This window comes from Lycium ferocissimum, chromosome 7 (genome assembly GCF_029784015.1).
Source record: "Lycium ferocissimum isolate CSIRO_LF1 chromosome 7, AGI_CSIRO_Lferr_CH_V1, whole genome shotgun sequence".
Lineage (NCBI taxonomy): Eukaryota > Viridiplantae > Streptophyta > Magnoliopsida > Solanales > Solanaceae > Lycium > Lycium ferocissimum.
In genome coordinates this window covers 47086740-47108430 of record NC_081348.1, presented here as the reverse complement: position 1 = coordinate 47108430, position 21691 = coordinate 47086740, and the positions used below count along the sequence as shown (strand labels likewise).

General features: G+C 35.2%; 1 protein-coding gene and 1 non-coding gene across 3 annotated transcripts; one reads left to right on the top strand and one right to left on the bottom strand.

Moving 5' to 3' along the window:
• Positions 1-330: 330 nt before the first annotated feature.
• Positions 331-12479, bottom strand: LOC132065419 (splicing factor U2af small subunit B-like). Of its 2 annotated transcripts, none has more exons than XM_059458814.1 (6): positions 12203-12479; positions 4158-4244; positions 3991-4072; positions 3098-3224; positions 2270-2655; positions 331-772 (listed from the first exon to the last, which is right to left on the bottom strand). In XM_059458814.1, exons 1-5 carry the CDS (start codon positions 12437-12439, stop codon positions 2313-2315), a joined length of 876 nt encoding a protein of 291 aa, XP_059314797.1. In that variant the 5' UTR covers positions 12440-12479; the 3' UTR covers positions 331-772; positions 2270-2312. The 2 variants fall into 2 exon arrangements, with proteins under 2 accessions (XP_059314797.1, XP_059314798.1); XM_059458815.1 differs by lacking the exon at positions 12203-12479 and adding an exon at positions 5436-5582.
• A 134-nt stretch (positions 12480-12613) lies between these two features.
• TRNAL-UAA (transfer RNA leucine (anticodon UAA)) lies at positions 12614-12696 on the top strand. The gene has a single exon. It is a non-coding gene; the product is annotated as a tRNA-Leu (tRNA).
• Positions 12697-21691: the final 8995 nt, after the last annotated feature.

The window sequence follows — 21691 nt, the reverse complement described above, 5'->3', positions numbered from 1 at the left end:
ATTGCACTTGAAAATTAACATATCATATCAATTGGCCACAAAAAATATTTCATTATCTCAATTCAACTTTTGTCTGTAAATCAATATTTATTTTACTATTTGATCCATTATTTCAACAACCTTGGACATAGAATTTATAGTTGACATACTGGTTCAAAGAGTATTCAAGTGCAAAAAGGTTTTCACTCACAAAAAAGTTACCTACTGCAATTTATGTCCTAACACCAAACAACGAACCAAATGCTCTTTTTCAAGAGGCGTAGATACACTATGTATGACATCGAGAGGAGCTCCACGAAAGGAGAATTTAAAAGGTCAATGCAGAAACTATAACTCTGAAATCGCAAATACGTATGTTAGGCACCGTACTGCTCATCTTCAACCAAATATTGTTCAAACGCCAACACACAGCACAGCCCGTGCACTCGGCAGATGTCAGCACAGACCCAAATCAAGAAGTAAAAGATGAAATGCCTAAACGATATCAAGATTCTCTTCCAGAAAGGTTACAAACTAGAGGTCTGGAACCTTAAATAGTCTCATACAATTTCACCACCATACACAATAGCAAACAGTTGTTAGTCTGGAGAATGCAAAACCAGCAGTACCCTGTTCCGAAGTTGCATTACCCTAAAATAAGACGAAAGAAAAAATAATTCGAACGTTGCTGTCTCAAGCTGCAGAAGAGTGCTCAATCATTCTTCTCTCGTCCCTGCAAATGCCTGTCAAACCAAAAACTGTAGGGATATATCTTCTGACTTGGCTCCACAACCTGTATACATTTCACGGTAAGCTGTAATTAAAATCAAAATCTGGGTCCTTTGCATGCAGGGATACCTGGACCTGCAAAACTAACTCAGTAAGACCAACTTCAATGATAGAAATAAAAGAACCAAAGAACAGCTCGAAAGCTACTAGCCTGGATGAGCTCTGGTCATAAGAAACCTGACTGCACAAACAAGCACACAATGCATTTGGCAAAAGATTATACAAGTAAAATGATGCATGTTATCGTCTGCAAGTCGTCTCTCACATAGCCCCTAAAATACTAGACCTAAACCTAGAGCCGGAAAAGGCATTTTAGCTGAATGACCAAGAAATGTATGAAACTGGAATGTCAATAAAACAAGATAATTTAATTTCTGGTCCTACTTAGCAATAATGAAGAAGTTTATGCAAAGGACAACCATGCTATAGAAAAGTTTCAGGACAGAGCTTTTTTGAAGCAACACTTCATGAGTCACTTTAGAAGGCAAATTAATGAGTGAGCATCCGTGTGATGATAGTTATCATGGCAACGTGTAAGTCAACAATCACAAATCAGTTGCATCTTATCAGAGAGATACGGCACAAGAGATCTTCTGAAAAATGAGCCAAGAACAAAACGAAACTACATGCATCAGTAATTAGTTTCTCCTAAACGATAAGACATAGTTTGTGGAATTTGAATAAGCCAACAAATGATAATGTTTAGGAATTTCACTTCATAACAACAAAATGTCAAGAAGACATGTTTACACCCTATAACCTTAAAAGTATTCTTTTGACACTTGACAAAGATTCAAAATTGAAAAACAAAGTGAAATGACACAAACATTTAGGGCAGATAGTTGAAGTTATTATCCGATAGTTAAGTTTTTTAGAAAAGAAGATTGTGAAAGTAGAAGATTGCCGGTGGAAGTTCAAGTCTGAAAATTTTCACTCGAAATATATGTTCAAACCATTATTTCACCTGAAGTTCAAATTATAACCTCACAAGCATTGCACCCTCCACACCCAAAAAAAAAAAATATCACAAGCAAACTCACACAAAAAAATAAAATAACTTTATAGTGGAAGTGAAGTAGTGAGACAAACACTGCTTGACAAGTAAAAAAGGGTGCAAGGTATATTTTCAGAAGACAATAAAGCATGACAGGACTAAAAATAAGAAGGGATTTCAGAGAGAAATTCCGTCAATCAGAAGAAAAAGTACGGGCAAGAGTGACAGACTTTGGAAACAGGACTTAGAAGCAAGTTTCAAAGGGTAGAAATGAGAGTAAATAACGAATGAAGCACAGAAAAAAACATATTAGAGGCCACATCATAAAAAGGATCAAAAACTTTTCAGGTTGCTTATCAAAGAATTGAAAACCTGCACCGCCTGCAAGTGGAAAATGGGCATTAAGCTATATTTCATGGCAGGTGGTCCTTCTAGAAGGCAATACTTTAAGACAGAGTAAAAGCATCAATAATTATAATCAATATTATAAGGGATAAGGACACAAACCACTGCACAATATTTTCATTAGTTATCCATATGCGCTGTCTTCTCATTGCTGATTATAATACTGATCTTGGTTAGCAAGTTCTGTCTGTTCCTTTTCCCGGTTCCACTGCTCTATTCTTGCACGCCTCTCTTCGCTGCTATCCCTAACTGGACTTCGGTCTCTCCTGGCAACTGGACTCCTGCTCCTACCCCTCCTATGTTCAGGGCTTGTACTTCTGTTCCTCCTGCTCCGACTCTCATAATAATGATCCCTTTCATCATACTTTCTACTATGACTCCTACGAGAGCGCTCTTCATAGCTACGATGCCTGTAAGGACTTCGGCTCCTGCTTCTGCTTCTGCTATGCCTTCTCCTATACCTTCCAAACAACTGACGACGCAATTCCCTAAATAGTCAACACAAGTCAGTTACAACTGAATTTCAAATACCCTGTTTGGTCAAGCTTTTGTGAAGCCAAGAGTGCTTTTTTTCCCTCTTCATAAAGTGCTTATTTTAGAAAGCTGGATGTGTTTGCCAAATTTTTAGAGAAAAAAATAGTGTGCTTTTGAGCAGAGCAGAAGTAGTTTTTCCTGAAGCTAAAAAAGGTCGCTTTTCTCTGAAACCACTTCTGAAACATTGGCCAAGCACAAAGTATTGCTTTAATATTGGCAAAAGTGCTTTTTAAATTAATTAGTCAAACACAAACTGCTACCTCATAAAGTACTTTCCCAAGACAAAACAAAACTTTCCAAAATAAGCAGATTTGACGCTTATTTTGGAAGTTTGACCAAACAAGCTATAAGACTACAGTTTAAAGTTTTTTTATTTTTACATAGAGTGGCAATAACCTGCAGATCTTTTTGAGGTGCATAAAGTTGCAATATCCACCGCGGTTGCAGACATTTTCCTCGTACTGTCGACAGGTGGCTTCACGAAAATCAGTCACCGGAGAGAAATCAACAATGATGGGCCTTCCTGCAGGGTTTATTACCAAAGGGAATATAAGGAGATAGTCACATTATGAACTATTGGTGACAAACTGAAACATGATGGGCTACATGTTCCAATCAGGGTCAGAGACTCGGAGCTACGTCTAACCATTCGCCAGAAAATTCGATATAAAGATCTTCATTAGTGCCTAAACTGATTGTATACCACCATTGAAAATCTTTGATGATTCCGTCATCAATGATTGAGTTGCGAAAACTTTTGGATAGGTATCCTACATCTGAACCGAATTCTTTCTGGTTAAAGAATCTCTTTCTAGTTGCTCTGGAACAATTAGGAGATTCTCTAGAAGAAATACAGGGTTCTGCTACTGTGTATATAGGTTAAATTCTGCTGTTTATCAATACATACTAAATTCGTAGCTTCTTGTAGCTGAAGACTATCAACTTGTTGCGTATTAACACACATAGTTCCTCGCGGAATCCCTCATATTTCAGGTATATGGTTTTTCCTAAATGTAAGTTATATTTGAATACCCTCGAAACAGCTAAGACTTTACGTGGTGGTAAAGGGTAATAAACAACATTTTAGGTTGCTGCCTTGGAACTTGAACACTACAAAATAATTTTTTGCTTTGTTAGCCACTTAAATTTTTAAGAAAATAAAAGACCTGACCACATTGATTTGGCCTAATTATCATTTTCTTGAGAAAATGTAAGAAAATGTACACTCTTGATAGCACAAATTCATACAAGACATTTTCTTTCACCTCTTGTAAGACTAGAAAACTTACCGGCATAGAATCTCCCAGTAAGATTCTTCACTGCATTTGCAGCCTGCTCTTCTTCTCTAAACTGAACATAAACATTACCAACCTGCACAGGGGACATTACTACATAATTATACAAACGACCAGTCTGGTTCAGTGGATGACTCCTACAAATAGCACAGAAATCTTACCATGTGATCAGCCAGATTGTCACAAACATTCAGGCTCTCAATCTCTCCATACTTGTTCAGTTCTTCAAACAAGTCTTCATAAAAATCCTGCAACAGTACCATCATAATTATATTCCAAATTTCCAATTAGTCACTTGTCCCCAAAGTATTTTCTAAGTGCATAAGCACTAAGCTATTTGCTATCTACTAATATGAACCACTAAAAAAGCAATGGTCAGCTTCCAATTCCAATACAATATAAAGCTCCTCAAAAGAAAGAAGGATATCATAGTCAAATTCACGATCATTCATCCTATAATAATACCTTACAACAATGGTCTTTTTTCATGAAACGCACAAATTGTGGCAACAATGGTTATTGAAATAGACAAGTAAGCTAACTGGATATACCTCTAAAGAAGCAATCATATCATAAAACATGTCAAGTCCACGATGGTTCTTACTATAATACCCACAACACCGGTCTTTTTTCATCAAACACACAAATCAAGGCAAAAATAGTCAATAACAGCTTGTTTGAATGTTTGTTACATATCGTTTCACAATGTATTGTACTATATTGTACTGTATTGTTTTGATGGATACAACACTTGATTAGAATGTATTACTACTAAAAAAAAATAGGGTACGAGTATAGTTGTTATTAAGGAAAAAAAAAAAAAGTAGGGTAAAGGATAAATATAATTATTAAATAATAAGCAAAGACAGAGCCTGTTTGGATGGACTTAAAAAAAGCAGCTTATAAGCTGGAAACAGCTTATAAGCCAAAAAAAATAAGTTGGACTAGGTGTAGTCCAACTTATTTTTTTTGGCTTACAAGCTGTTTTCAGCTTATGCTGCTTTAGATAAGTTAAGCCAAACAAACTCAATTAATTTTTTGGGCTTATTTTAAGCACAAAATGGCTTTAAGCGGGCCAGCCAAACACTCAAAAAAGCTGAAAACAGCTTATAGGCAACTTATAAGCCAATCCAAACGGGCTCAAAATAAAGAAGGAAAAAAAAATGAAGCAACGCCGGATCCAGAAACCTAAAGTTCAAGATTTTGGTCCAAACTCTGTAAATTCATTTAATATGTACAAATTACTAATTTAGAACCCATTAACTTAAAAGAGTTAGAATCCTGAACCTATAAACTTCAAGATAATCCTGACTCAGCCTCTGGAGGTCAGATAAAATGAGACTTTTCGTCCTTACATAACGATGAATCTAATGATATGATATAATAAAATTGAAGTAACAATAAAGAAAGCAGAAAAAACTACTAAATGGCTATAATACCTCAAAATGTTCCTGGATTTTACGAGGATCAATGGGTTGGCCATGAGCATCAACACCAGGTGTAATTGAATCAGGTCTTTGATACATGTTCGAGAGAAGAATAGTAGGGCTGATAAATATAAAGCCGCTTTCAATGTCCCTATAGGGCAATTTGAATGGAATGTTATGCCATTTGGATTAAAAAATGTCCCTTCGGAATTTCAAAATATTATGAATGATATTTTTATGCCTTATAGCAATTTTATTATTGTCTATATTGACGATATCTTAATATTTTCAAATACTATAGAAATGCATTTTAAACATCTTGATATATTCAAGAAAATCATTATTCAAAATGGGTTGGTTATATTCAAACCAAAAATGTCTCTCTTTCAAACAAAAGTCAGATTTTTGGGTCACAATACAGAAAAAGGAAAAATAATTCCTATCCATAGAAGTATTGAATTTGCTTCTAAATTTCCTGATATTATTACTGATAAAACACAGCTTCAAAGATTTCTTGGAAGCTTGAATTATATTTCACCATTTTATAAAGATTTAGCAAAAGATACATCTATTTTATATGATAGATTGAAAAAGATTCTGAAAGCATGGACTGAAGGTCATACCCAGGAAGTTCGAAAAATCAAGAAAAAAGTTAATAACCTTCCTTGCCTTACTTTAGCCAATCCTAATTGGCAAAAAATTATTGAAACAGATGCCTCTGATATTGGCTATGGAGGAATATTAAAACAATATTCCCTAGAAGAAAAACAGGAATATCTGGTCCAATTTTACTCTGGCAAATGGAATAATAGCCAGAAAAACTATGCAACTGTTGCTAAGGAAATCCTTGCAATAGTTAAATGTATACTTAAATTTCAAGGTTATTTATATAATCAAAAGTTTATAATAAAAATTGACTGCCAAGTAGCTAAATTTATATTTAATAAAGACTATAAACATGATGTTTCTAAATAAATGTTTGATGCAAGCCTTATTAGCGTCATTTGATTTTGAAATTCAATATAAAAAAGGGTCAGATAATAGTCTCCCTGATTTTCTTACAAGAGAATATTTAAGTTCAGAACTCTTATTTACATTATTTGCAGGATGAGACCGCAGTTTCAACCCCACTCTAATAGAGGACGGGGAGGAAAAGGATCAACCAAAGGAACAGGCAAAGAAACTATTCTTGCCCAAATGGATAACCAGAGGCTAATAGCCGACAATATTGCAGGATCTCCTACTATTATATTAATAAAGAAGACCCTATGGATCAACAATTCCTGGATTTTATAAAATCCAAAAAGAAGGATGATAATACTCCGCCTTCATATTCTAGTGCCCTTATTGAGGATGACCATGAGGACACAAATTCATATGATCAAAATGAAAGCCAAGAGGTAATACTTCTCCTTGAAAATGACGACCTTAAATGGAAAGATGAACCTTAGCAAATAATGCAAAGATATTTTGATGCAGTGTCATACGCTAGTCCTACTTATAAGTATAGAATGCATTATGCGATGATTCTCTCTTCCACAGGAAAAGGAGAATTTCAACATTTTTATACTACTAATAGCAGAAAAGTTTATAACTTTTTAGAAAAAAAAAGATTTTTTCTCCAACTGAATGGGGATTGAGCATACTCAAGGAAAGAGATTATATCCATCCTGAGCAAAAAGTCCAGTTAAATTTAATTATTGGGATCATGTTGAAAGCTTTCATAAAGCCTTTTTATATGAGAAGGCAAATAAGAAGCATTCTTGGTTTATAAAGATATGTGCCAATGTTTATAAACAGGACATACCAAATTGATTTTATTAATGGTGGATTAATTATGGTCCATTAGTCAAAATATAACCAGAACCCTTCAAGCGTTTATACACAGAATGGGTTGAAGTTTCTCCCAAGTTAATAGATTTGGAAACTAATAATACATTTTTTGAAAGAATAGCTAATATGTATTTCTTCACGTAATTCTCTATTCCATGGATCATGAAATGGTCAGTAGTAGTGGGGTATACCTCGCAAAACCTTCCTTGTCTCAATAGAATTTTTTACAAAATTCTGAAAAAAACTTATTCAGAAAACAGTCGATAGTAATATAATCAAATTAAGGCTACTATAGCCAGTTATAGATATTCTATTAATTCCAAACAACAGAGAGAAATTCCAAGTCCCATCCAGCACATCGCCAGAAGAATTCAGATGAAGAAAGGTGTCATATCCCAAGAAGAAATGATAGCTGCCTATATCGAAGAAGTCAAAAAAGATTTAATGCAAAATGTAGACATAGAGGTGCCTTCAAACATATCCATGGCATCCGTTGGTAATACCACAGACAATGATGATGAAGACCAGACCTGTTTAGCAGGGGAATCCCAAAGTCTTAATGAGACAGAAGATGTTGAATTCAAACATATCCATGGCATTTGTTGGTAATACCACAGACAATGATGATGAAAACCAGACCTATTTAGCAGGAGAATCCCGAAGTCTTAATGATACAGAAGACGTTGAAAAATTTATGGAAAAATTCAAAGGCCAGTTGGAAGAATCTTCCACCTCCGCAAAAGACAGGGAGAGAGAAAAAATGAAGTGATAAAAGGACCCAGTACTCAATAATAATGCTAAAAAGAAAACGTCAACTTTCATAAAGATACTTTTGCTTTAATAAAGCAAAGTTTTTTTCTTTCAATTATTGTACTTTCTTTTTCAAATTTTCTAAATAGCTTTTATAAAGTTTTCTTATCTGTATTTTCCTTTTCAAAAAAGCATCCGCACAATGGTGCTTTTCTTTTTATCATGTTGGCTACTGTACTGTTTTAATTTTGTCAGCTCATTATACTGATCCTTCATAAAAGGATCATTCAATTAAATATAAGACAGGTTTTAGAAAGGCCAAACCCATCGACAGACACTTGTGGTCGTCCACTTCTTTCACTTGAGCACCTAAAGTGCTCCTTGTTCCATTTAGACACTTCAGGTTGACACTTCCTGTTCCACTGAGACACTTTTTGTACTATCAGTCAAATATATAGAGTGAGTGTAATACACTCGCCGATGACATGTCAAAACAAAGAAATTAAATGAAGACACGTGGCATATATACTAAAAATAATTATTAAAGAATAAAATATGAGTAGAAAAATTATTTTAAAACTATTTAATTTTTTTTTAATCAAAACTTTAAAACTAATTAGTAAATTAAAAAAAGGAGCAAAAAAAAAACTATTTTCACCCCCTCCCATCTAACCTCTCCGTCCTTCACCTGCCATTCCCCCAACCTCACCTTCTTCCTCCATGTCTTTTTTTCCTTACAGATTCATTTCATTTTCAACGATGATTAATTTATCAAGCAAGCAATTCCAAAGAAAATACAGCAAACCCAGATGAATGGCTATTGCGGGGAAAATTTCTGATCGAAATATTTGAAATTTCACCTTCAAGCTTCATATGAGCTTCAATGGAGTTCTATGAGTTTTCAAGTTCAACTTTAGCAATATTTCAGTTGGTTTTAGCATCGAGTTAGTTCAAACACAACTCCACTTTAGTTTCAGATTCGACAAGCAATAGAACTCCAAAACTAATACTTAAGTCGAAGCTCCGTCGGCCAACAATGGCGGATTTAATTTTTTGCCCGACAAATGCTTCAAACCCAATGTAGCTTTCATATTTTCAGCTGTGATTGAACAATTTCGAGCATACAAACATCAGAATCAGCTAACATCAACAAACAGACCCGAAATCTGAGAATCGAAGCCAAACCAAAATTTCAAACTCAAGCTTAGACTCCAACAATGTCTTTCAAATTTTCGCTCAAATTATGGAACGATCACGGTTCTCAGCTCTAAATAATTGTTACTCGAAGATTTAAACCCAGATCCAAGAAACTCCATCTCATCAACTTCCAATCAGATTTTTCAACGCTGATAATAATTTATCTTCAAGTTCAGATTTTCAATCAACCAGTCGAGTTTCAAAGAAACACCAATGATTTAAAATTGCAGAACCAAAACTCGTGCAGTGGACTAGACAAGACCAACAGTGATAGATTTTTCTGTAATTTTCTAATGATTTTTTTATTGTTTGTTTTTTGATGTAAAAGAAAGAGAAAAGGAAGAAGAAAAGAAAGAGAAAAGGAAGAAGAAAATTAAAAAAAATGCGTTTTTTAGGTCTTCACGCGCCTATTTGCTGTGCAATTCACCCAAATTGCCAGGTCAACAAAAAGTGTTTAAATGACACAGTCTAGCCCCACCTGAAGTGTCTAAATGGAACAAGGGGCACTTTAGGTGCTCAAGTGAAAGAAGTGGACGACCACAGATGTCTGTAGATGGGTTTGGCCTTTTAGAAACCACCTGCTCTTATCTCTGTAAAAAAAATTTCCCCATATAATAAAAGTTTGGAGTATACTACATCTTCATTTCTTCTGAGCACAACTTACAATTTTAGGTAATCTTTCTTTTATTTCATTTTGTTTTAATTTTTAATTCTAAATTAATATTTAGCCTAAATGACATGCTAAACACCTTGTGTTGAACTATATCACACTAGACTACTAGATATTATGGTAAAAATGCTTTAATTAGTAAGGATTCCCCACTGATTGTACTGAAGTCAGGCAGAGAATAACCCAGACTGACTGTTCAAATTCGCTGATGGTCCTGTTTGTGTGCTCGCTGAGCCGAGGGGGTGTTAGGGCTGTTTTTGGATCTGTTCTGATTGGACAATCTCCTTGTCAGGTTTATTGACTTATAAAAGTCCCTCTGCAGTATCATCTCACCGTGCGATCCGCCCCAACCTATGGTATCAGAGCAATGGTACAAGCATAGTAATAGGTGATATAAGTTCAATACCCATCTTCTTAATGAATATCATTAGGAGTAAGAATACTATTATTAAGTAGAGCAGTTAGTTGGTTTCTAAAACCTGCCTTATACTTAATTGAATGATCCTTTTATAGAGGATCAATATAATGAGCTGACAAAATTAAAACGGTACAGTGGCTGACAGGTAGCCAACAAGATAAAAAGAAAAGCACCATTATGGGATGCTTTTTTGAAAAGGAAAATACAGATAAAACAACTTTATAAAAGCTATCTAAAAAATTTGAAAAAAAAAAGTACAATAATTGAAAGAACAAACTTTGCTTTATTAAAGCAAAAGTGTCTTTATGAAAATTGAAGTTTTCTTTTCAGCATTATTGTTGAGTATTGGGTCCTTTCATCATTTCATTTTTTCTTTCCCCTTGTCTTTTGCGGAGGTGGAAGATTCTTCCAACTGGCCTTTGGTTTGTGGAATATCCATACCAAATTGTCCACAAAATTCTCCTATTTGTTGTCTTTCATTAAGATGATGTCTCTTAATCTGCTGATTTAATTTAATCTCATTGCATAAGGATAAACCTTCTTGGACACAAGTACCTATTAACTTGCCATACGTATATTCATCATAATTGTTGCTAGTTTCTCTTTTTCTAAAAGCTTTCCTAACTCTTTCAGCAAAGAGGCTAGGTAGTCCACCTATAAACTTGGACTTCCAATGGGTGTTATTACACTCGGGCAATTCCATGACCCTACTAAGGAATACATCCTTATACCAGCTAAATGAGGTAAGCGTTTTACATCTCAAGTTCTGAAGCATGGTCCTAATATTTTCACTATTATCAGACCATCTGCCGAGAAATATTCTATGATATTAATAACCAATGAATATACAGCATTTTGTACAGGAAAAGTTCCTTGTTCTGCCTGTTCCTGCTTGATAACAGTTAGAATTCTACCGCGTTGTTCCTGGGTCAAATAATTATCCCACCATCCTTTCAATTGGCCAGTAAAACCAGCAATAATCATTTCAGCAATGTTCCTATCACTATTTTTATTGGCCTTGCAAATTGTGTTGTACATTAGCATTCTATGTACCAAGGTATGAATTTGTCTCTCGGTATAACCATCAATATTGCATCCGTAAATCTCTTTACCACTATAACTGTTAGTAATAATATGCCCATGTTCTTCGAGCAATACATCCTGAGCCGTACGACGAGGATAGTAGAACATCCGTTGAGAAGGCTTTCGGGCATATGCTTCCGATATTTTATTAATTTCTTCCGACACCTACTGTTTATAATCTTAATCCGAAAGATTATCTAAAACTGTAAGTTGTGCTCAGAAGAGATGAAGATGTAGTACACTACAAACTTTTATTATACGGGGAGGAATTATATGGAACGAAGAGGCTTCTGAATAGTTCTATTAAAGGTTCTTACATAGAGAAAATGACAAAAATGGTCCCTCATGTTTGAGTGTAGGTTCAAAATAGTCCCTTCAGTATGCACTTAATAGTTTTGGTCCTTTAAACTTACAATTTTTGTAGTTTCTGCTATTTTTAACTTATTGAGGTATACTTTCTATAAATGAGAAAAAAAAAACATAAGGTAGCATGCCACTACACCAATTGTTTACAAAAAATTGAGAGACCTCAGGGATATTTTTGTCATTTTCATTATTTTATCCAGCGATAACTAATTCTGATACTCTCAAAACAAGCATTGTACCTAAAGTAACAATACTACAACAACAACAACAAGAAGGAGAACAAACCCAATATAATCTCACCAGGTGGGGTCTAGGAAGGGTAGAGTGTACGCAAACCTTACCCCTAATTCGGTACTATCAAAACAAACATTGTACCTAAAGTTACAATAAACACATACAATACAATAGGTAATAAAATAGACAAGTAAAACAGGAAAGAAATACTAAATGAGTATACAGTACCTCAAAATGTTCCTGGATTTTACGAGGATCAATAGGTTGGCCATGAACATCAACACCAGGTGTAATTGAATCAGGTCTTTGATACATGTTAGAGAGGAGAATAGTGGGGCTAACACTAGGTTTTGTATGCAGCCTAGAACAGCGATCGCCATGTCTACAAGCACCGATCTTAAAATAGAAAGGACAATTCACTCTGTCCTTTTCAGTACCAAAAATCGAAGCTAAGTGTTCTGCCATTTACGAATTTGGGATTGTTGGAACTGTGTTTTGTGGGATTGTAGATGAAGACGAAAGAAAAGGGAAATATTATATATGGAAATGACAATGAAGAGGCTTCTGGATAGTTCTATTACAAGTTCTTCACAATGTGTGAGCTAATATAGAATCCAAGGGAATATTGGACAGCACAGGGGTGGTTTGCCCGAGTGGTTAAGGGGGAAGACTTAAGATCTTCTGCACATAAGTGCGCGTGGGTTCGAACCCCACAGCCACCACACCTCCTACTTTTTTATAGACCTTTCTTGAGATAATAGTCAAAATACCCCCAACGTTTGAAAAATCTGCAACTACACACCTAACCTTTTTGTTGGTCTATTACCCCTGGACAAATTTTTTTCGGTATTAAAATGCCTTTTTGCCGACGTGTGGCAGAACGTGAATACACCGCCTGATGGCGCGTGATGGCCTTCAAAAATGCATCTGTAGTTTTGGACTCAACTAAGTCACATATGATGCCACATAGATATATTTAAATTCCTCCATTTTTACACCCAACTTCTCATTTTTTAGCCCAACTTCTCATTTTTTTTTCAATCACAACCAAACAAGCCCTAAACACAAAACCCATTTTCCTTTCATACCACCACCAGAATGCGTACCACAATAATCCCGTGGTTTCTTACCGATTGCATAGGGAAATTAAAGATCGTCTATGAGTTTGAAGTGTAAGTTGCCAAGTGAAGATTTGGATGTTTTGGTATCCATCTCCATTTTTTTTGTCAAAATAATATCCATTATAAACAAAAATGCAACCGAAGAAAATCCACATATGATTCCCAACAACTTGTTAAAGAACAACTTTCCACCATAAACGAAAATGCAAGGAAAAAAAAATGAAAAATCGAAGAAAAAAAAAGGAAAAATGGAAAAAAAAAAAAGTTGAAAAATCTAATGTTGTTAAAGAAAATCGATTGGAAGTTGCTTGTTTGGAGTTGCTACTTGTTGCTTGGTTGAGTTGTTTAAGCACTAATTCTTTGAGTTGATATTGGGAGAAAATTAAACTCCATTGCTAGGAATTTGGAGAAAGCTATGAAGAACACCAAATGGGTTTATTGAAATTCTTCATTGTTTGATCAAATTAATGGATGAATTTTGTTCTATTAGGTGTTAGGAAGCTTCCTTTCATATTTGGATTTGTTTGGATTAGATTTGAGGAAGTTGGTGTGATTTTTTTTTTCCAACTTTTAATGAAGATGATGATGATGATGATGATAATGTTGATGAAGATGAAGGAGAATTGGTTATGGGTTTTTGGATCCTTACTAAAAATAGAGTATGGAAAATTGAGAGATTTTTTTTTTTTTGAGTTGATTTGGTGTGATTTTTTTTTCCAACTCCTAATGAAGACGATGATGACGTGGCACGTGGGCCGGGCGCGTGTATACAAGCGCACATAACAATGGGAGTTGTCATATTGGGATCGCCACATCGACGAAAAAGGGTCATTTTGATACTGAAAAAATTTGTTCAGGGGGGTAATAGGACCCCCGCAAAGGTTACGTGTGTAGTTGGGATTTTGGTCAAACGTTGGGGGGTATTTTGACTATTATCCCGACCTTTCTTTCTATTTTTTCCTCTTTTTAAAAAAAATAATACTCTATAAATATGTCTTTCAAGATGTAACCTTCGTGAAATAAGTGGTGCATATATACATCTGCCGTCATACAAATGGTGCAATACCCTTTTCGCTGAGAATCTTTAAAAAAAAAAAAAAAAAGAATTAGCTTGTTTTTTAATTAAAAAATGTCACGTAGCTTTCAAAAAATTAAGTACACCCATTTTTTTAGTAGACTTATTTTTTAAAGCAATGTGGTAAACTTTTTTTGATGGGTCGGGTCTGGTTCATTTAAAATAATTGGTAGGTTTATTTTTTTAAAGAGCAAGGAGATATATTTTTTTTTTACACAGACCAGACAACCCACTAGAAAAAAATTACCTCATGGCGATTTTTTAATTAAAAAATAAGCTAAAGAATTTTTTTAAAAAAATTACCAGTGAAAAAGGTATATTTGCACCATTTGTATAACAATAGGGGTATATTTGTAGCATTTGTATACTGATAGGGATATATATGCTCTAAATCGCAAAGTTAAGAGGCATATTTACACCTTTGCCCTAAATTTAAACATTTCATTGCTAATGATAGATAAGACTCTTATCATAAGAGCTGTACTTCATTTATGGATCAGGATTATTGTAGGAAGGCAGTTTTTCCCCTAATCACGCATTTTATAATGACTACACTACTGATATTCTCGACAATCATGTAACCGATGTGTCGTATGAGCACACTTTGGAACATCTAATTGTTATGGTGTTAGATAAGGGTTCTACATTGTCTATGAATCTCTCATATAAAGTTATAAAGATAGTTAAGGTAAACTCGGATGGTTCGGACATGTGAAGAGGAAATATGCGGATGTCGCGGTAACAAGTTGTTAGAGATTGACCTAGTGAGCTTGAGGAGGGATAGAGGTAGGCATAAGAAATATTGGGGTGAAATGATTAGGCGGGATATGGCACAACTTCAACCCACCGAAGATATGACCCTTGATATGAGGGTGTGAACGTCGAGAATTTGGGTAGAAGGTTAATAGATAGTCAGGCGTATTTCTCTTTTTTTTTCTTTTCTTTATATATATATATATATATATATATATTAAGCCAATTCCACATACTACAGTTGTATGTGGCCATTGGGGGGTTTGACATTGACCCCTACCTTGTTAATTGAATACGCAAAATATACATGGTTGGAGGGCTACACCATGACTCCCTCTAAACTTTACTTAGGAGATTCCTATATATATATATATATGTACATATATTAAGCCAATTCCACATACTACAGTTGTATGTGGCCATTGGGGGGTTTGACATTGACCCCTACCTTGTTAATTGAATACGCAAAATATACATGGTTGGAGGGCTACACCATGACTCCCTCTAAACTTTTACTTAGGAGATTCCTCTATGAGCATGGCCCTATCACTATAGAAAACATTACTAATTAGAGATCAACTGCTAATTAGCTATGGTCTCATCATAAGAAACCTATAACTCTAAGGGACATCATAACTAAAATGAAAAAAAGCCTACTAATTTTACAAAAGGCATGTAATACATTCAGCTTGAAGGCACTACCAATTGCCTGGCAAAAAATGGCTACCATTCTATCAATTGTCAGGTGTATTTCTCTCGCATTCTCGGAGTATTAGTATTTATTCTTTTTATTCTTATTTTTAGATTTCTATTTAGTAACTGTTATTTCTTTAATTATTGTATTATCTTGCTGTTGTTTCTACTGTTGCTACTGCCTTCTTTTTCAACTTTCTTTGAGCCGAGGGTCTATCATAAACAACCTTTCTACCTTCTTATGGTGTGGGTAAGGTTTGCGTGCACACTATGACACTACTCTCCTCAGATTTCACTTGTGCGGTTACACAGAAATTATTGTTGTTAAGGAAAACTCTATTGTAGTAATGTAATTTTTTTTTCCTGCCCTTGCTTTTTATAATCAGCAATGATCCTATTATTAGTCCATCTCCCACCTTTATACTCTTGGAAACCATGTAACTAATGTGTTGTTTGAGCACACTTCTCTTTTTACATATTTTTATCAGAACATATCAGGAAGAATTCATGATTCATGGATTAAGCTACGGTTCCTAATAACCGTAATGGAAGATTAGGAATTCAATAACGAATGTAGATACAAAATTCATATACATAAATACACAAATATGGGCTACCAATATGTTGGGTTCAATGCCCTAGGGTTTGAACCTCATGGATATCAAGAAACGGAGCATGGGGAGGAACGTAGAGATTCCTACATGTGGATAGAAGTTCTACATACCTTAATTGCTCCAAAACTTGAATTAAAGACTTGAATTTTGGAGAAGATTTCCTAAATCTTGATTCTTGAACCTTGAGATGGGTTTTCTTGAAAACCCTAGATTAGGAACAATGATTTCTTGCTTAGATTATTAGAGTATATGTTAGAATTGAGTTGGAAGGATTTGGATTGACTTACCTTGATGTTTTGAATTGTTGCTAGGGCTTGGAATTGTGAATAATGAAATAAAAAAACTCAAGGCTTGAATTTAAACAAAAGTGAGGCGGAAATTATATGGACATATTATACGGCCCGTATAATATGACCATATTTTATCATGGCACAAAACAGAACGTCGGGTTGAGGTTTCATAAAGTACGGATGAATTATACGGTCCGTATAGAATTATATGGGCCGTATAACCAGTTCGTATAACATGACCAGTGAACAGACTACTCTGTAAAAATGGCCATAACTTTTTGTTCAGATGTCCCCTTGACCCCCATAATATACCGTTGGAAATGTATTTCAAAGGGCTACAATTTTCATTCAGGAAGTTTTCCCAAATTCCTAATTAATAAAGGGGTTATGGTCGTTGGAAGTAAGACCTTCTACAAACTCACTTGCAAACATGCCCCGTAGAGTGACTTCCAACTTTGCTTTGCTTAAAGACATTCCTTATGACTTGATTAGTTTTCAAAACACTCCCTATAACTCTCATATTGGTTCCATTATATAATCATCTTATGAGTCAAACCTTCACCCGAAGCTACGAGGTGTTACAAATGGCACCAAACTTATATGAGAAGTAGATCTCATTTGCCTTTTCCTGCATCGGATGAATATTGATGGCATTGGCTGATAGATTTGGGGCTGCCTATGATGACCCCATGGCTGAATTGTTAAAACTTAGGCAATCAGGAAGTGTGGCTTCATTTCAGGAGGTCTTTGATAGGTCCATGACTAGGCTGAATTTAGATACTAGTCATGCCGTTAGTATTTTCTTGAATGGGTTGAAACCAGAGTCGGGGGATGCAGTAAGGATCCACAATCCTTTTTTCTCTTCCATAAGCTTATCACATAGCCAGATTACAAGAGTCAATTTTTGCTAAACAATTCAAGGCCATGAAAACTTCCTCTAGTTACAACAAGCAAAGCAATTCAAACAGATCCCAAAGTTCTTCCTACCCCTATATTAAACCCACTATGAATCCCAATACTCACCTACCTAAGCTAACAGAAGAGAAGGGTAGAAGAAGGAGATTGACACCTGCTGAATTGAGTGAAAAAAGGGCCAAAGGTCTATGTTACTCATGTGATGAACTATATCAGCCTGGATATGTGTGCAAGAACAAGACACATTTGTTTCTTTTGGAGTATGAAGATGAAGAGGTGGATGAAACACTCAATGAAACAGAACTGCCTGAGGAGGAGGTGTTGGAGGCTTGTGAACTCTCTCTCCATGCACTTAATGGTACAGTTGGCTATAGGACACGAAGAGTCACTGGTTATTGCCAGAAAAGGCAACTTAATAAATTGGTGGACAGTGGGTCCACCCATAATTTCCTGGATAGTGATCTAGCTTCTAGAATGGGGTGGTTAATGGAAGACTACAAACACATGCAGCGTGTAAGCTTGGGCGGTAATCTTTGTGCGGAGTCGATAAGAGTAGGTGCGAGCGAATGGTTGTTCCAGGGACAGTGTTTGTTGTTGAATTTCTATTGTTACCATTGGGAACTTGTGACATGGTGTTAGAAGTGCAATGGTTATGTGAATTGGGGGACATCAAGTTTAATTTCAGAAAACTGACCATGGAGTTTGAGCATCAGGGCAGGTTGCTTCCATTACAAGAAGTAGCACCTAGCTTAAAGTTGGTTAATTCTGGTTCATTGCATTATTTGGAAGTGGAACAAACTCAGTTGTTCATGATTAAGACAAATGAGGTGCAACACCTAAGCGTAGATAGGGATGAGACAGTTCAATATCCATTTGAGATTCAACAGGTTTTGGAGGAACATAAGGCTGTGTTTGGTGAACACGAAGAACTTCCCCCTTTCAGAGAATTGTTTGATCACCATATACCATTAGCGGAAGGTGCTAAGGCTATTAGTAACAGGCCTTACATATATTCACCAATTCAAAAAGATGTGATAGAAAAGATTGTGCAAGAGTTGTTAACTCAAGGGCTCATTCAGCATAGTTGCAGTCCCTTTGCTTCTCCAGTGGTTTTGGTTAGCAAGAAGGATGGGACTTGGAGGACGTGTGTAGATTATATAGCCCTCGATCAAATCACTATTAAAGATAAGTTTCCTATACCCATTATAGAGGAGTTGTTGGGTGAATTAGGGGTTTTCAAGTGTATTCTAAAATAACTTAAGATTTGGTTATCACCAGATTAGGATGTCACCTGGTGATGTTCACAAAACTGCCTTCAGAACTCATTCTGGGCATTTTGAGTACCTAGTCATGCCATTTGGCTTGACTAATGCCTATTCCAGTTTTCAGGGATTAATGAACCATATTTTTTCAGAACCATGTAAGGAAGTTTATTTTGGTTTTCTTTGATGATATCCTTGCTTATAGCAAGAACTTGACTGAACATGTGCAACATCTTTAGCATTGTGTTTAAAATTGCCAACATCAGTTGTTTGCTAGGCAGGCTAAGTGTGTCTATGCAATGTTGACACCCAATTTTGCCCCTCCTTTATTTCAATTTATTTCCTGGAGCTTCTAAATTTATCGACGAGCTAAACGCTTTATTTTCACTATTATTAATTTTCACTATTCTACTATCAACATTACTAGCATTACTTTATCACAAATTTTAAATGGTTCGTCGTCGCTTCATTTCTTTTAGGATTTGTACTCGTTGAATTAATTTTACTTTATTAAGTCCTCTACTTTCTACATACTAATTATTATTTGTCTTCATAATACATATATTGTACTAGTTGTTAAATTAGAAGCCCAAATGAATAATTAAATAGAGGAGGAAAGACCCATATTTTTTTAGCCAAATTAATAGCACAAACCACCAGCCCACTACCATTTCAAATCACCCGACAAATTTAACAATACCCTATGGCCCACCCACACCACTTTCGACCTGATCCAGCCCATTTCGTTTCCTTCATCACCACCCAAACGAACCCTAATAAAAAAAAAAACAAACACAACCCTTTCAGCCGCATACTCTTCTCTCTTGTCTCTCTCTACTCTCTCGTCTCTCTCTACTCTCTCTCCTCTCCTCGTCATCTTCTTCTCCTCCGTCTCCATTTCTAGCATAAAAACAGAACCCCTTTAACTTTACACAGCTTTGCCTACCCATTTCCACACAAGAAAACGTCCAAACGTCTGTTTTATCTGAACTCTGTCAAAGAGATCCCTCTTCTAGCTTCAAACATAAGTCAATCCTCACAGATCACAAATGGTCGAACCATTTTCGGCAACACCGAATCGAATCACGAGAATCAAGCCCAACGTTCTGATTTTGGAACGAATTTGACTTCAAATCCCGCCTAAAATTCGAACAAAACGAAACCTTAGACTTAGCCTATAAATAAATCTCTAGTTCCTAGCCGAAGGGGGGGGGGAGAAATACACGACCATCTTCTAAAACGTACTTTCTTTATTTTTAGCCGGGATAAAGGTTTGATTTTATTTCTGTGGGCTGATAGTCATAAGCGAATTGTTCGAACTCATTCTGTCGAGCCTCGGATCTGTTCGTTGCGAGAGCAGATTCATGACCCCCCGTCCCAGTTCATCGCATCCAAACAAAGTAAACTTTGATACACTTATCGCTTTCAGCCTTTGGTTTCTGCTTTAGTTAAAATTTTAGCTCTTTCTGTTTTTCTTTTTATTATTATGTAGTTTCTTTGTCGTCGTGTTATTCGTTTGATGTTTGGGAGCCGTTAGGATAGATTACTATTTATTAAAATGAATTTGAAAGACGTGTACTCTAGTTTGGATGGTTAGACTGAATTTCCAGGATTTAGAATCTATTTAAAGCTGAATATACATAAGATATACAGTGGGTTATCAATGTAAGAAGAAGGTATACATTCAATATATATCTGATATACAAATCGCGGTGTGTATATCTTAGGTATATTGAGGTACGTGATTAAAAATGCAGTATCCGGAATGAATCATCTCCATAATTGTCTTCCGTCCGTAAGCTATGTTTTTAACATGGGTCTTTGATTAATGCCAATATGAAACAAATGTTCCAATGTAGTGTTATTAAATGACATTTATTAGTTTGTTCTTGACTCATAGTCTAAATTACGTTTTTTTCTTCTTTCCTCTTTTGCTATTTAGATGTTTTAGGAATTAGAAACGATGTGTTACTTTGCCTATGATAACTCATTGTGTATTGTCTTTTAACATGGGTCTTTAAAACTAGAAATAAATTTCATCCTTCCATGTCCCGTACTTCTTCAAATGTGTTTGTTGCACAAATGTCGCTTCCATGTCGCGATATGAATCTAATTTGTTTGTCGTAACTTGTGTTAATCATCGGAGAAGTTAAATGACATTTATTAGTTTAAAGTTAAGATAATGTTTTCACTCGTTGCATAGTCTAAATTATGATATGTTCGACAAAATGCTTCTAAGCATTCTACATGTGCCAAAATGATTACTTTGCGTGTTAAGAGATCATAGCTACCATATCCTCGTTTGTGCACCTATCCCTTGGTGAAATAAACCCTTTTGTTTTGTGCATTTCCTATAAAAGCCCCGTATGAGTTTTAGGAATTAGAAACGATGTGTTAGACTTTGCCTAGAGTTCAATGGTCTGATTTGCTAAAGGAAGGTGATAGTCTATCTGTTCAAATAATGTGAGTTTAAATGTTGATATCTATAACATTTTGGGCTACACAAATGATTTCCCGAAAGGACGCCAAGAGAAAATAATAACTACACTTTCCAAACAAATCATGTTGATTTCAAAACATTTTAAAATAGTGAAGGCTTGAATCATTCCCTTTATACGATAAAATCCTCTCTTTGATTTCCTACGATTTCGTCGTATTTTAATAATGTAAAACTTTAAAACTTTATCGATATCAATCTTACAATGATTTTTTTAATTTGTTAATCAGTATAACTTATTTTCTTTAAGTATTTACAAGCGTTATACATCCTGCACTTTCTCAATTTATTTATAACTAAGCTATTTTATACCAATTATTATTTTCCTACAAGTCCTATTTCAAATAGCATTACTATATGTCTATCTACAACTTTAACCATACTTACAAAGATATTTCTTAAATATCATAAAATATTCTTAGCCTAATTAAATTTGAGTCCTGGGCTTGACTAACTATTATTAATGAATTTATGTATGCCTAATACCTTCCCTCTAA